The sequence below is a fragment of the Meles meles genome, chromosome 1, assembly GCF_922984935.1.
Source record: "Meles meles chromosome 1, mMelMel3.1 paternal haplotype, whole genome shotgun sequence".
NCBI classification, from domain to species: Eukaryota; Metazoa; Chordata; class Mammalia; order Carnivora; family Mustelidae; genus Meles; species Meles meles.
The window spans coordinates 50,908,020-50,924,052 of NC_060066.1; the positions used below are offsets into that span (position 1 = coordinate 50,908,020).

The 16,033-nt window shown below is 38.0% G+C and overlaps 1 protein-coding gene across 10 annotated transcripts in view; it reads right to left on the reverse strand.

Moving 5' to 3' along the window:
* RALYL (RALY RNA binding protein like) overlaps window positions 1–16,033 on the reverse strand; it is a 698,485-nt gene that overhangs the window by 200,809 nt on the left and 481,643 nt on the right. The window contains exon 1 of one of the 10 annotated variants that reach the window (XM_045994473.1): window positions 7,357–7,458. The exons of the other annotated variants lie outside the window; for them this stretch is intronic. Coding sequence (XP_045850429.1) covers window positions 7,357–7,393 — 37 coding nt within the window. The 5' untranslated portion in view covers window positions 7,394–7,458. Of the gene's footprint in view, window positions 1–7,356; window positions 7,459–16,033 lie in introns of those variants that run through there. 10 annotated transcript variants of the gene reach the window in all.

The window sequence follows — 16,033 nt, forward strand, 5'->3', positions numbered from 1 at the left end:
GTGATGTAGGATAGCCAAGTTGTTTTCTGAAAATAGAGAAATTAAAAGAAAAGGTACAAATTCTCACCCCCAATAAAAGTGACCTCTAACTTTGTGGAGCATTGTGAAATAGAAAACACATGGAACAGAATGAGAGGGAGTGAGAGAGAGAGAGAGAGGGAAAGGGAGGGAGGAAGAAAGAGAGGGAACAGGAGAAAGGGAGAGAATATGAATAAGTATTCCTCCAGCTAGAACTAGTCACAGGCTACAGTGTATAAAAGCAAAGCAAATGATTAAGGACACGAGTCAGATCTACGTATTTCCTCATAAGGTCAATCTGTATCAGGGGTGTTATTAGTCAGCTTTTGTACCTCACTGTTCTCAAACTGGTTAACTCTAGTCCAACTGGGCATGCACAATCTGAAATCTTGATTCTATCCAAGCAGACATGATTCCATGGAGGAATGTACAAAGTTACAAGTTCTCAATCCATATCGGTTATAGAATTCATATTAGGAACTTGAGAGAAAAAAGATTGGAGAAATTTCAGATGTCAGAGCAGAATTCCCAACAAGCATCAATAATAGAGAAATCAATGACTGAATGTAATAGTGTCCTCTAGAGAGCTTTGCTTATCAAGCTCAAGTCATTTTTTTTTAGTGTAAGCTTAAAATATTTTTTAAACCTAGATCATATGAATCTTCAAATGGTTCTGTAATAAATAATGCCAACATTTGAGATCTAAAATAATTTATGAATTAAGAGTCATGATTAATTTCATCTTCACAATTAGATGTAATATCAACATAAATATGTTTTAAATAAGAATCCACATTTATCTTTGATATCCAATTTGTGATAAAGAATTTCAAAATATATTTAAAGTAAGGATTTATATAAGATAGAATATAGTAATAAATATGTATGTGACAGTTAAGACAACCCACATTCCAATAATCATAGAATATTAAACTTGTTATTCATCTTGACCACTAAGACACCAATTATACATCAGTTAAGACTGGCAGCAGTCATTTCTTCCTGCAAATGCTTTAAGAAGCCTTACAATTCTAGGGGCACCTGGGTGGGTCAGTCTGTATAGAACATGTGATTCTTAACCTCTGGGTTATAAGTTTGAGCCCCATGTTGGTATAGAGATTACTTAAAAAAAAAAAGAAATCTTTATTTTTAAAGACTTACAGTTCTATTAAACTGTAAATTTTTCTCACAGCATGATTTTTTAAGGGCAGGATTAACATATCAACAATATAGAGATATTTACAAGAAGATAAATCAGAAAATATTCTTGATCAAATAATGTTTCTGACATCTAGATGACAAAAATTTGATTCTCTTTCAACTAATGACTGGATGCTTCACCTAGTGTGAAGTGTAATGTTTCTTAAAACATCACTTTTATCGGGCGCCTGGGTGGCTCAGTGGGTTAAAGCCTCTGCCTTTGGCTCAGGTCATTATCTCAGGGTCCTGGGATCGAGCCCCACATTGGGCTCTCTGTTCCGTGGGGAGCCTGCTTCCTCCTCTCTCTCTGCCTGCCTCTCTGCCTAGTTGTGATTTCTCTCTGTCAAATAAATAAAATATTTTTAAAAATCACTTTTATAATTTTCATTTTAATAAACATAATGCAAGAGTCACTTAGAATGGGGTGCCTCGATGGTATCCAACTCTTGATTTCAGCTCAGGTTTTGATCTCAGGGAGGTGAGATTGAGCCCTGCATTGGGTTCCAGCTCAGAAGGGAGTTGGCTTGAGATTCTCTCCCTCTCCCGTTCCCTCTGCCCTTGCTCCCCCCACCAAGAATTACACACATACTCTTTCTCTCTCAAACAAATAAATAAATCTTAAAATTAAAAAAAAAAAAGTCACTTAGAAGTATGGATAGAGTTTCTGAAAAGTTAATATATCTTTTTTTTAAAAGATTTTATTTATTCATTTGACAGAGCTCCCAAGTAGGCAGAGAGGCAGGCAGAGAGAGGAAGGAAAGCAGGCTCCTTGCTGAGCAGAGAGCCCAATGCGGGGCTCGATTCCAGGACCCTGAGATCATGACCTGAGCCGAAGGCAGAGGCTTTAACCCACTGAGCCACCCAGGCGTCCCTGAAAAGTTAATATATCTTAATTCAGTTACAAATAAAATATATTGTTTAACTTAACTCTATGTCTTACTCCACCCATTCAATGCCTCAGTGATTTTTAGATCTCATATCTTTTCATTAACTCTCTGTTGCCTCTTTTGTGGTCCTCCAGTATCCCTCCTATCCCAGAGACTTTGCACATGCTGTTTTTGTCTGAAAGTATCCAGTAAGAAGCAGAGTTTACTCCATCTTTTCCCTTCAGATGTTTGAGTCAATGTCACCTTAATCATTGTGGCTTTTCCTGACTACTATATAGAAAACAGCCATTCCTCATCCTACTTTCCAAAACTCCCTTTCCCTGTTGCTTGCAGTATTTTTCTCCACAGTACTTAGCATCACATAGCGTATTATGGATCTATTTGTGTGTCATCTTTGTTTAGAACTTTGTTTTTTCATTGCTACAGGCATAACACTAGAGCAGTGTCTAGAAAGTATTATAATAGGTGATCAGTAAATATTTATTTAAATGAATAAATTTTACTAGACAGGTATGGATCATTATGGTTAAAGCATTGTGTTATACTCTGAGAATGCTTCAAATAAGAATTGAAGGTCCCTTACCTGATGAAACTTTAGACAGAACATAGGAAGTGTGAATGAAATTATAAAATGGCATTGAAAAGTGAGAAAAAAAGGATAAATGATGTGGAAATTGGAGAGACTCTTATGAAGGATGTGACATTTGAATGAAGCTTTAGGGCGCTTTGGTGGTTCAGTCGGTTGAGCATCTGCTTTCAGCTCAGGTCATGGTCCCGGGTCCTTGGATCGAGCTCTGCATCAGGCTCCCTGCTCAGCAGGAAGCCTGCTACTCCCTCTCCCTCTGTCTACTGCTCTGCCTACTTGTGCTCTCTCTCTTTCTGTCAAATAAAATCTTAAAAAAAAAAAAAAAAGAATGAAGCCTTGACCAGGGATGATTTCTACACATGAATATGTGGGTGAAGGCCATCCATCAATGGGGAAGATGAATGGGCAAAGGCACAGAGACAAGAGAGTCTATAATGAATTTTGCAGATCAGCCAATAGCCTGATAAAGGCTAGAACAAGGTGGTATCAGGAAAAAAGTATGCAGTGAGGGACGATAGTGTAAATATGTGTTTATAAGGTTATGTTTGTATTTCATTTCCCAGTTCAGTGATTCCCAAAATTTGGGAATATGAGAGCACTTTTTAAAAAATATTGAAACACAAAATCCCTATGTGATATAACTGGCTTAAAAACCATATAAAATGGGGCGCCTGGGTGGCTCAGTGGGTTAAAGCCTCTGCCTTCAGCTCAGGTCATGATCCCGGGGTCCTGGGATCGAGCCCCGCATCAGGCTTTCTGCTCAGCGGGGAGCCTGCTTCCCTCCTCTCTCTCTGCCTGCTTCTCTGCCTACTTGTGATCTCTGTCTGTCAAATAAATAAATAAATAAATAAACTATATAAAATACATGATATTAAAAGCTATTACAAATTTAGTACCTTCGGGGGTGCCTGGGTGGCTCAGTGGGTTAAGCCTCTACCTTCGGCTCAGGTCCTGATCTCAGGGTCCTGGGATCGAGCCCCACATCAGGCTTTCTGCTCAGCAGGGAGCCTGCTTCCTCCTCTCTCTCTCTGCCTGCCTCTCTGCCTACTTGTGATCTCTCTCTCCATCAAATAAATAAATAAAATATTTAAAATGAAACAAAAGAAATTTAGTACCATCTTTTATTAAGGGTATCATTTTAGAGCCAAAAAATAATATGGGTGTATAAAAGTCTGTATACATAACACGGGTGAAACACTCATGGGCATATATACATATATACTTCTTTTCACCATTATACAGGTAATGATTAATGTTCACATGAATTGTAGGGTCTCTTGCAATAAATTCATAGTCCCATGGATCTGAAGAACATGACCCCAGAGACACAATCTAGGCAATGAGAACCCATAAAATTTCTTTGAGTAGAAGAATTACATGATGAGACTTATGTTGTGGGAACTCTGGGAGTTTGAGATTGAAGACACCTTAGAAAACATCCCTTCACAGTCTGCTAAAGTTATAGGAAAAGAAACTGCAGCCCACAGAGATAACAGACATTGGCCAAGATTACAGGTAGAAGACCATGGCCAGTGTTCAGGTTCCTGAAGTGATCTCATCAATCCCCTCCATAATGGGATAGATAAGACAGATAAGCCCCAGACATATCATTGATAATCAGAAATGAACATCTGTTCTTATCTGGTAAAATAAGATGAAATGTTACACACCTGAAATTAGATGTACTCTGTTCTCTTTGCTGTGGTATGAGGATTGCAGTATTTTCAAAATTCTGTATCTCATAGCATGTGGATTGTACTCTAGTTTTTCTCTATGTCTGTATTTCAAAAACATATTCATCTTTAAGAACGTATCTCTATGCCTCTTTTATAAACCAAAAAATGTTTTCTCAAGGTCATCTGGAATTTCGGCAAGGGAGGTTATAGGTAGATGCGGTTTTATACATAACATCTTGAAAATGTAAACATAAATGACACAGTTCAATAAATACAATGATATAGTATATATGAAAAAAATTCAATGTTTAAACACTAAAGAACAAAGTTATTTATGCTAATAATGATTCCTGCCTCCACCTAATTTGTAAAAACAGGCTTACCCATATTTGAGTTCCTCTTGAAGTACCTGTTTGGTGCTGGCAAGATCAACGTCCGACATATGCAAACATTTTTTGATACCACTCAACAAATTCCGTATCTAATTGAAAGTCATTATGCAGTTGTGCACAGGTGAGATCTATTATCTGAACGAACACTGAAGCTGTTTCATTTTCCACAGCTTGTGTTCCACCAGAAGCAAGGAAAAGAGTATCCTTCCCTCCCTTTCCTTCACCTCTGTAGGGAATTATAAATAACCAATCTAGACATGAGTGAGGAATGATCTCAAAGTCCCACATGAATTTCCAAAGGCTAGTGTAATTTATACTTTAAAATGTCTTTGACAGGAGTCTGGCTCTCCCAGCCTCTCTTTGATCCCCTCGCATAGCCACTCGCACCTTCCCTAGTCTTCTCCCGGGTCCCCTAAAAGAAAGTTGCATTATTTTTACTAAAGGATATTATGGTAAGTCTCTAGGGAATGAAGAAATTAGAAAGTTTATATATGTACTTTTTCAATTTTAAAGAAAATCATAAGAACACTTTCCTTCTTTCTCACATTGAGGTTTCGTTAAGTGTGCAATTATTGCCTTAATTGGATTACAATTGCCTCTAGGCTAGTTTATGCCTTTTATATGATCAAAAACACACACATAAAAGATATGATTGAAAATGGGAATGTACTGGTTTTTGGTGATGGGATAATTCAGATATTTTTAGATACCTATTGGGCAGCAAACAATTGCATTACCTTCCACTTTTGCAAGTATTATTAGTATAAGATAGAAATTCATTTAAGGATTCTATTTGCTTTTATTGCTAACCTTTCTGTATACTTTAATTTTATTATATTTTTGTTCTCCAATATTTTATATGATTAGAATGTAGAAACAGTTAACGCAATCTAATATAGCTGATACAATTAAACAGAAGTAACACATTAGATTTTTTTTTAACTAAACCATTTAGTACACCCTACTGTGTTCATCCCTGTATAATTATACATCTTCTGACTTGTCTCATGTAATTCACAATTTCTTCCTGCTGCTTAATCACAGACTTCAGCAAGCACATTTTAGGGGAAAGACTCAGTACAATTTTTCTATAATCTTTTATTTGCCATGTGCATTAAGATGATGATTACCTACATGGAAAAAAAATGAGGGGGTGTCTAAAAGATACAGGAGTAAAGGTAGGAGATGGTGTTCAAGTACATGCATAATTTAGATCCATTCTTGTGGGAGGAAATCACAAGGATATTAATCAGCAATATATTTGTAGACTTTGTACCAATCATTTTTACAAGACACAAGCAGCAGTTATCATATGTTATTTCTCAATCACAAGAAAGAGAGGCATCAAAAGGCAATCAGGCATATAAAATCACACTGGCAGTCCTGGCCCTCAGAGCTTTCTCTGGTGCATAAAACTTCTTTGAACAAGAGAAATGTTAGGGTTCAGGTCTCAAGTGGAAATTGGCCAAAAATATTATCACACTTAAAAATTATTTCATTCCTATCATGTTTTGGCCTTTTGGTAGAGTAATTGTTGCTGATTGTCCTTCTGTATATTAAAATATTTAATAATACCTGAAGACATTATAGGAATAATGAAAAGTATAGACTTCACCTATAGAACAAGCTGTAGTTACCTGTCTAAGATGGTAAACAGAGTCAGTGATAGGATACGCTGGGTTAAATAGGTGATATTTACTTTGCTTTTGACAATAGGGAAGATAAAGTGATAACGAGCTGGGTTTACTAGAAAGAGAAATGATTGGAAAGCTTTTCATGGCAGGCATATTGCATTGCCATAAAACACAGTTTTATTATAAGATTTTGATTCTTAGCTAAATCTAATGGCTTTCAGTTCCATAATCATCTCTGTTCTGGACTTCAGGCCAGGGTAACTGTGCTGTTCCTTTTCAGTTAGAATCAATTTCTTTAGGGTAGATTACAATGACTCCTTTTAACCCTTTAAAATGGTGTCTGTAGCGAATTATGTTACAAATATGCTCCAGACCAAGAAGTTTGGCAATGAATATCCTGTTACATATTCAGCTTGTCAGTAACAATTAACTCTCCCCCCTCTATTCTGAACTGTTTTATTTCTCCTGAGAGTTATAATTGATATTGGATAAATAAAGAGAAGTTTTAGGTTAGCTTCCCAAACCCTTCAATAGACTTTCAAGAAAGAAAATCTATCACTTCTAGAAAGGAAAAGAAAAGAAAAGAAAGGAAACAAAAGAAAAGAAAGGAAAAAAAAGAAAAGAAAAGAAAAGAAGAGAGAGAGAGAGAGAGAGAACTATTCAGTGATCATGCCTGAATGAAGGCTGCTGAGCTAGACTGAAATTGCATTTGATCTGTTTCTCTGTTGATTTTGTAAACCTTTCCAAAGGTTTCCATAGTAACAAGTGAATTATCCCCTCTACCCCCAACATTTTCCAAGCATGTAAGAGGGATACAGATAAAGGTTAGCGAGAAAAAAGCTACAATATTTTTTTTTCCTACTACCAGGATAGATCTGAAGAAGTCATGATTAGTCTTTAAAGGAATCAAGTATGTTTCTGCCACCACAGTCGTAAGAAAAAGTTGGGTCAGAATTTACTTACATCTCTGATGTCTGCGTTTGCTCCTGTACATGGTCATTCTGAAAAAATCCGACTTTCTAAGAAGTAATTGCTTTGACCACGGAGACAAAGAGACGGGTTGTGCTCCTGCTTTGCAGTAAGACTGTTGCTCACTGACAGAAGGTAACCAGCAATCACACAGTGAAAGCCAGGGTAATACCATTCTCATAAAATTACAGGGGAGACGCTACAGCCTGTAACTACTCTATCTAATGCAAATCTTCTAGAGAAAATTGTCTTCCCCTCACCTCCCCCCAACTGATATCAGTTAAGTTCTCTAATAAAATCTGCACTGTTAAAGTGCTGTGCTTTAAGCAATGCTGAATTAAGAAAAGATTCATGTATTTAGCAAGAACAGTAGAACTGAAAATACAAATATGAAATATAAAAACCCTTGTTTGATTTTTACAGAAATTAAAAACTATCCTTTGGGTTCACATGTTTGGTAGCCACCCTACAATGCCGAGATTCGTATTTCAGTTTTGAAATTCTACCAAATTCTTTCTTTCTCTGAGCATTCAGTGCACTTTGTATGTTCAATTATTAAAGCAATGATCACTTTTAGTTTTGTCTCTTTCTCCAAACAGACTGCTTCTCAGGCAATGCAGGAATTGCATTATTTTCACATGATCTCCCCAGGCCTCGAAGAGAAGGGGCATGTGATAGGGTCTCAGAGTTGGTGAGGGCCTACTACGTGCTGGGTGGGTACTCTATCTCCTTCCAAAAGAAGTCTTTCATGAGTCTTTTGCCCACCTTTCCCCCCTGCCTCATTTTTGACCCCAGACCTCTATTTTCACAGGACTGTGGACATATCCTTATCTGAACACACTCCATTCACACTGTCAACTGAAAAGCATGGAAGCTTTGTCTTCATGTGCCTTGTATTCTCTCTGCTCTGAGAGCAATGCCAGCCTGGCCCCCAGCAGAAGCTCAGGAGCACTACCTCTCCCAAACCTTCAAATTGTGGATAATTTCAAATCTCCTTCATGTGCTAATGAGGGTGTCTGAAATGCAGTTTTATTTAAAACACCAAAGGATTTATACACCAGTGAATAATTCTATGTAATAAGACTTCCTGATGATACATTAAGCTTCCATCTCCCAGCTAAAAGCAGAAGACATTTTCAATTGCCAAAATTCCTTTTCAGTGTTAACAAACTCAGTCTACTACTGATAGCAGGAGACATTCTTTTTTTTTTTTTTTTTAAGATTTTATTTATTTATTTGTCTCAGAGAGAGAGAGAACACAAGCAGGCAGAGTAGCAGGCAGAGGCAGAGAGAGAAGCAGGGTCCCCACTGAGCAAGGAGCCTGAAGTGGGACTCACTCCCAGGACTCTGGGATCATGCCCTGAGCCGAAGGCAGCCACTTAATCCACTGGGCCACCCAGGCGTCCCAGGAGACATTCTTCTTAATAGAAGGAGTGTTACAGTGTCAAGAATATTTTTATATATAAGTAATTACTGCATTTCATAATCATAGATTTCAAAAAGAGCATGTCGGCAGGTGTTTAGCAGTAGGCCCGTCCACTTTCTTTGACTTTGACCAACAACCTATAGTGTTTAGTGAGATTCTTGGTCAAAGAACCTCCACTATGGTTATATCTTACTATAAGACATAGTCAATTATGTAACATTGGAAGGATTTTCCTTGTGTTTTCTTTAATAGTGAGATTAATATATTTCAATAAATAAAATAAGTAGGCCTTTCTTAGTGACATATAATACACCTTATATCCCACAACCTTTCACCTGCTTAATTTTTCTCCATAGCACTTATGCATTTGTTTTTCCGTCTCTGCCTACTGGAACATTAGATTTAGAGGACAAGCTTTCTTTTTTCAGAGATATATATCCAAAGGATATATTGTCTGGTATTAAGTGGACTCTTGGTAAGTATTTGGTGAATAAAGGACTTTTTATGAACTAATTTAAATTATAAAGACAGGAGCACCTGGGTGGCTCAGTGGATTAAAGCCTCTGCCTTCAGCTCAGGTCATGATCTCAGAGTCCTGGGATCAAGCCCTGCATCGGCTCTCTGCTCAGCGGGAGCCTACTTCCTCCCTCTCTCTCTGTCTCTCTCTGCCTGCCTCTCTGTCTACTTGTGCTCTGTCAAATAAATAAATAAAAAGCTTTAAAAAATAAATTATATCAATAAATCTGGACAATAGTCAAATTCATGTTTACTGACTGAAGTTATTTTCTTACTTGATGCAAGTACTTGTCATTTCGTGTCTATCTTCTGGCCCCAGAGTTAATTTGGATGAGTTCACTGTTTTGGATGGAATTGTATATACTCACAGATGTGAAGATAAATTTTAAATTTACCAAAGCAAAGTCACAATCAGAAAGCAAGTTCTCCTCTAAAAAAGTTACTCATGCCAGAAGACCAACAAACCATTAAATCTATTACAACAAAACAAAATTAAAACCATTTGTCTGACATATGTGTATACATGCCTGTGATATGAATAAACATGTCATTGGTGATGATGAGGCAGAAATAGCCTAATGCTATTAACGCCATAAATGATATTAATTTTTACATTATTACATGGTTCCAGCACATGTGTAGTTTTTCTCTTTTCACATTTTTAGTGCTGTAGTGTCTGTAATTAACATCGATCTGAACAATTTTTGCAATGGCTATGTAACAATTTAAATTTGTTTACATACACCACAACTCTTCACCTAGCCTCACTCATCATCATACAGACACAGACACAGACACACATTAAAACGCGTATCCTGACGTATACTCCTCAATGTTTGGAAGTTGTTGCCCTCCCAATCTTGCACCAGGGTTGACTTCCTTAGTTTCCACATAAGGACTTTCGTGTTATCAACTCCTTCCTACATTACTTTTCTCACCTCAGGGAATACAGAGCCACCCACTCTTTTGTAAAATTTTCTTATATTAGAGAAAGAGAGAGAGAGAGAGAGCACACACCAGCGGGGGGTTGGGGCAGAGGGTGAGGGAGAAACAGACTCTCCACTGAGAAGGGGCCCCCCCAGCAGTAATGGAGCTTGATCTCGGGACCCTGGGAACATGGCCTGAGCTGAAGGCAGACACTTAATGAACTGAGCCATCCAGGCACCCCTAACGGACTCAATCTTCATACTCTATATTTAAAATACAAATTCAGTGATTGTTGATAAATTGGGAAGGATGACTTATCATCCAAAATTAAGTGATTATGTCAATGTCTCTCCCTGTTTCATGGAAGGAACCATTTAAAACCTGAAAGTACCTGGCAAAGTAGGAGAAAATGACTTTTAACATGAGAGAAAAACAAATAAGAAAGAAGGAAGGAAGGAAGGAGGGAGGGAGGGAGGGAGGGTGGGTATTCTGTGTATGTGTACAATGAAAGATAAAGGAAGTACTATGTGCTGCTGTGTGTCAGGCACTGTACTAAGTACACATCATGTCACATAATCTTTGCAAAACTATTACTTAGCTATCCCTACTTTCCTTTTAGAAATGAGTAAGTTTTCCCCAAATGAGGGCAGATGCAGGTAATATTCAGGGACACTGCATGACTTAGGTAGTTGTGTTGAGATTATTTTATTAGAAGATAGACCAATATGATTTTAGGACTGAATTAAGGGACAATGCACTGGTAGCTGCTGGAGAGGACTTATGTAAAAGTGTCCTTATAATGTCACTAGTAATGTATTGAAATCAAGAAAATGATGTTTGCTGGAACTCATCAGAGGGAATGAACATCATGGTTTAATGGGAACATTCATTTAGGGAGTGCACAGTAGGTGTTGTGAGTTAGGCTGTCTTCTAAGAGTTTTATGGGATTACTCACTGAATACTAAAAACAATCCTATGATGAAGTCATCCACCTCCTCCTCCTATCACCATCATCATCATCATCATCATCATCATCATCATATCATCATTATGTTGTTTTTGCCTTTTATAATGTTTTAGTAAGACAAGACCAAGAGATTGAGCGTTCTGACTGAAACCTCACAGAGAACAAGAGGTAAGGCCCCATTTTGAACCAGCAGATCTTTCTCCAGAGCTAATGCAATAATACAACATGCCTTGTAAGGTTGAAGGGATCCTTTCCATAGCTGTTTCCACCACAAAGGGTGAAGACCCACAGAGACGTATTTCCATAACAGCTAGTGGTGCTCAACTAACTCCTGAGAGGGATGAAGGCAGTCAACTGCAGAGCTTCAGCTGCTGGCTGCTGGTAGGGACATTCAAGTTCAGAAGCACCATGGACTGCTTGGAAGACAGCAGATATCCGTTCATGTCTGCAGCTGTGGTGACTTCCCCTTCTCATACATGTCACCTCACCCCACCTCCTCCTTTGAAAGGAGGCCCTCCTCCTTTCTTCCAAATAAAACACTGAAAGAACGTTTAAAGAATACCATGAGTACCAAATGATTAACCCATCCAGAGTTCTGACATTCTTACCTAGTTTAAAGATTACAATATGTATGTAAGTGATGAGTCACTAAATCTTACACCTGAAACTAATATTACACTGTATGTTAACGAAGTGGAATTTCAATAAGAACTTGAAAGAAAAAATAAAAATTATAATATGTGTTAATTTTGATAGAACTTTACAAATTTTATCAAGACATAGCATGTGGATGGGGTAGAAATATTTAACATGAACTGCATAATACTTATATCAGAGAACGACTAGAACCATAAAATGATAAAATTGAAAAGGTGCAAGAAGTGAAGTTGCCGAAATTTCTCATTTACAGATGTCTGGTCTACCACAGAGAGCTCTTACAAGTTTGCTAGATGGAAAACTGAAGGGACTGGAGGGGCAGGACCTCAAGCTACTCGAACCAGGAACTCATAGCAGGAGCTTCAATCCAGGACACCCCAGAGTTAGCCCAGAGGTTTTCCCTCTGAACTCCCTAGTCTGAAGTATTTCTTTAAGTGATTGGAGTGATACCTCAACTTTCCTTCGGTCAGTTTTTCTCAGGTTTGCACAGAAAGTCACCCCCAGTTAACCTTTCTCTTATGTCATTCTTGTCACTCCACAGCACAACGTACAGATGTGGACCTTCTCTACCTTTCCCTCACCAGCATATCAGCTGTCCCTGTGGAACTCGGCCTTTTCTCTGCTCAGATATGAGCTCTGTCTTCTTTATTAAAACACCTCCTTGCTAGGGCAGCCCCTATAAATTCTTGACAAAAAGTCCTTTGCTCAGGTACTTTCAGGGATACATCCAAATATTTTCAACCTCAGCACAATCACTGATCCATCTTTCGACGATTTAAGGGAAAATATCTGTATTTTCTGTGCATGTCCATATTAAATGATTTGCTGTCTTGCCTAATGTTCTGGAACTGTATCTATATCGGTTTCTCCAGAGTCAAGTGCTCTTCTGTTAGCGGATAGTAACTATAAATAGTTATTAATTAACATATTGAGTGGCTATCATATTAAAAAATCTTCTTGTCATTTTACCAAGTACCTCATTTTACTGATGGATTTATCATTGTTCTTTTTTAAGTCAGAAAAAAACATAAAATTTCCTAATGTTCGGCTCACGTTTTCATTTGTAATACTGGTTCAAATGAGTGAGAAAATTTCCAGAATGGTGCTTCTTTATACTTGACTGCTTGTACTTAACAAACAAGTCAACTGCATATTCCCTTAGTTTGATTCATTAAATGTTTTTATGTACTCGGAAAAGAATTTTCTAAGATTTTTTTGTAAACTATAATTGGATTTTATTATTATTCATTTCTTTGGACTTTCTCCAGTTTCTTATGCTCTAATATCAAAGAAGTCTTTGAAATCCCCGAATTTTAAAAATATTTAATACTCCAACGTAGACAACACAGTTAAATATTTCTCCTTTATAAATCACACTGCAATTGACTTTATTTTCATTGACTCTCCTTGGTAATTTTTTTCTGAGCATTCTCACATTTGCTTACTTCCTTTTCTTTGTATGGTTTTCCATTCCATCTTCTCTTAATTTCACCGTTCTTTTCTTTTAGCCTTAATTTGATTTTTCTTTTTTTTTTTAAGATTTTATTTATTTATTTCACAGAGAGAGGCACAGTGAGATTGGGAACACAAGCAAAGGGAGTTGGGAAGGGAGAAGCAGGATTCCCACTGAGCAGGGAGCTCAGTGAGGGTCTCAGTTCCATGACCCTGGGATCATGATCTGAGCCAAAGGCAGCTGCTTAACATCGGAGCCACCCAGGCACCTCCTAAATTTGATTTTTCAGGTTTAGTTTTATCTTCTTAGTGGTCTTATTTTCCCATTCATATTTGGATAAATTTATTTGCATCATCTCAAGGATAAAGGCATTCTATCTTTTTAATCACATGCTTTGGGTGGGTCCAAATATTTAATGGTTCCTAAAAGATTTTTTTAAAAAGAAGACTAAAACAACAACAACAAAAGAAGACTAAAACATATACAATTAAATTAACCTTGAATTTTCTACAGATTATAGCGAAGTATGAAGTAAGATATTCAAGCCTGTGTAAATAGTTTATCTTACTTCGAAGTATTTTAAACAATGTTGACTGTTACACACTAAAAATGTAGCAATCCTAGATCTAAAAAAATACAAAGTCTCTTAGGGGCGACAGCCACTTAAAGGGTACTATATTCGTAACAAATTACCTCACAGACATATGAACACAATAATAGAGTTTACTGGGCATGAGCATGATATGGGGGAATTGCTGTGCCATGTTCCCTGGAGGTGTCTTATTTATGAAAACACTTCCTCAGTAGCTTACAATTCTGTCCCAAACATAGCAGCTTCATGGTGTCCTGAGATGGAGGGATACTACCGAGCTTACATGGAATAATGGTGAGAGTTTAAAACATCCTTAAAATCATAATAGTTTTGAAGGGTCAGGGGTGGGAGGTTGGGGCAACCTGAGGGTTTTGAAGGGTCAGGGGTGGGAGGTTGGGGGAACAGGTGGTGGGTAATGGGGAGGGCACGTTTTGCATGGAGCACTGGGTGTTGTGCAAAAACAATGAATACTGTTACGCTGAAAAAAATAAATAAAATGGAAAAAAAAAAGAAAATAAAGATCTAAGGAAGAAAAAAAAATCATAATAGTTTCTAAGATCACAAAAATTTTGTGTAGAATTTCACTATAACAGAATTTATAAAATAAGAAACATATACTCTATTGTATCTCCCTACTTTCCCCTATCTATCTATCTATCCATTATCAACTATTTACCCATCTACCTACCTTTTTAAAAACCAGAGTGGTGGGGCACCTGGGTGGCTCAGTGGGTTAAAGCCTCTGCCTTCAGCTCAGGTCGTGATCTCAGGGTCCTGGGATCGAGCCCCCCCCGCATCAGGCTCTCAGCTCCGCGGGGAGCCTGCTTCCTCCTCTCTGCCTGCTTCTCTGCCTACTTGTGATCTCTGTCAAATAAATAAATAAAATCTTAAAACAAAACAAAACAAAAAAACCAGAGTGGTGAGTTGGTGAGCTACCTAGTAATACAGGGTCCAGGGTGCTTGGAGGATAAATGACACTTCAGCAGCCAGACTCTGGTTGGGAAAGATCCTTAAAGAAGGAGAAGAGCTGCAGGGTGATGGTGGCGACCAGCAAGTGGCACTTGAGGCAGATGAAGGCAAAATGTAGCAAATGTCCATGGAGAAATAAAAGCTAAAAGTCTTCTTGCACAAATCGTCAGTTGCCCAGGGCATTGTCTTTCTCTTTTTCTCACTGATTCTTATCTCAGTCTACTTCTTCCATCAAACTTCCCCTTTCTTCCTTTTTTTTGCCTCTGAACTAGAGTATCTGGTCTTATCTTTCTATTTTTTCTTCTGCTGCCTTTTATCTATACAAAATTATACTTTATAGGATATATGTATATCCCATATACATAGTATATAGTGGAGTGTATGTAAGGTGTAAGTCACCCCAATATATTATTCTAAAAAAGTGTAACTCATAGGATTTAGCACTTTTTTTTTAATTAATTAATTTATTTATTTATTTTTTTCCACTTTTGAGCTTTTATTTTTTTCCCTTTTTATTTATTTTTTCAGCGTAACAGTATTCATTCTTTTTGCACAACACCCAGTGCGCCATGCAAAACGTGCCCTCCCCATCACCCACCACCTGTTCCCCCAACCTCCCACCCCTGACCCTTCAAAACCCTCAGGTTGTTTTTCAGAGTCCATAGTCTCTTATGGTTCGCCTCCCCTCCCCAATGTCCATAGCCCGCTCCCCCTCTCCCAATCCCACTCCCCCCAGCAACCCCCAGTTTGTTTTGTGAGATTAAGAGTCATTTATGGTTTGTCTCCCTCCCAACTAATGTTGGTTGACTCTAGAGGTGATGACATGAAATGAAGATGTGTGGTCCTAACCACAATGTAGTATATCCTCTGTAAAGCAGAGAATGCAAGGCATCATAAAATAAAGTGCTAGGGGCCCCTGGGTGGCTCAGTGGGTTAAAGCCTCTGCCTTCAACTCAGGTCATGATCCCAGGGTCCTGGGATCGAGCCCCGCATCGGCCTCTCTGCTCAGCGGGGGGCCTGCTTCCTCCTCTCTCTCTGCCTGCTCCTCTGTGATCTCTGTCTAATAAATAAATAAAATCTTTTTTTAAAGACCCTGGGATCATGACCTGAGTTGAAGGCAGAGGCTTTAACCCACTGAGCCACCCAGGGGCCCCTAGCACTTTA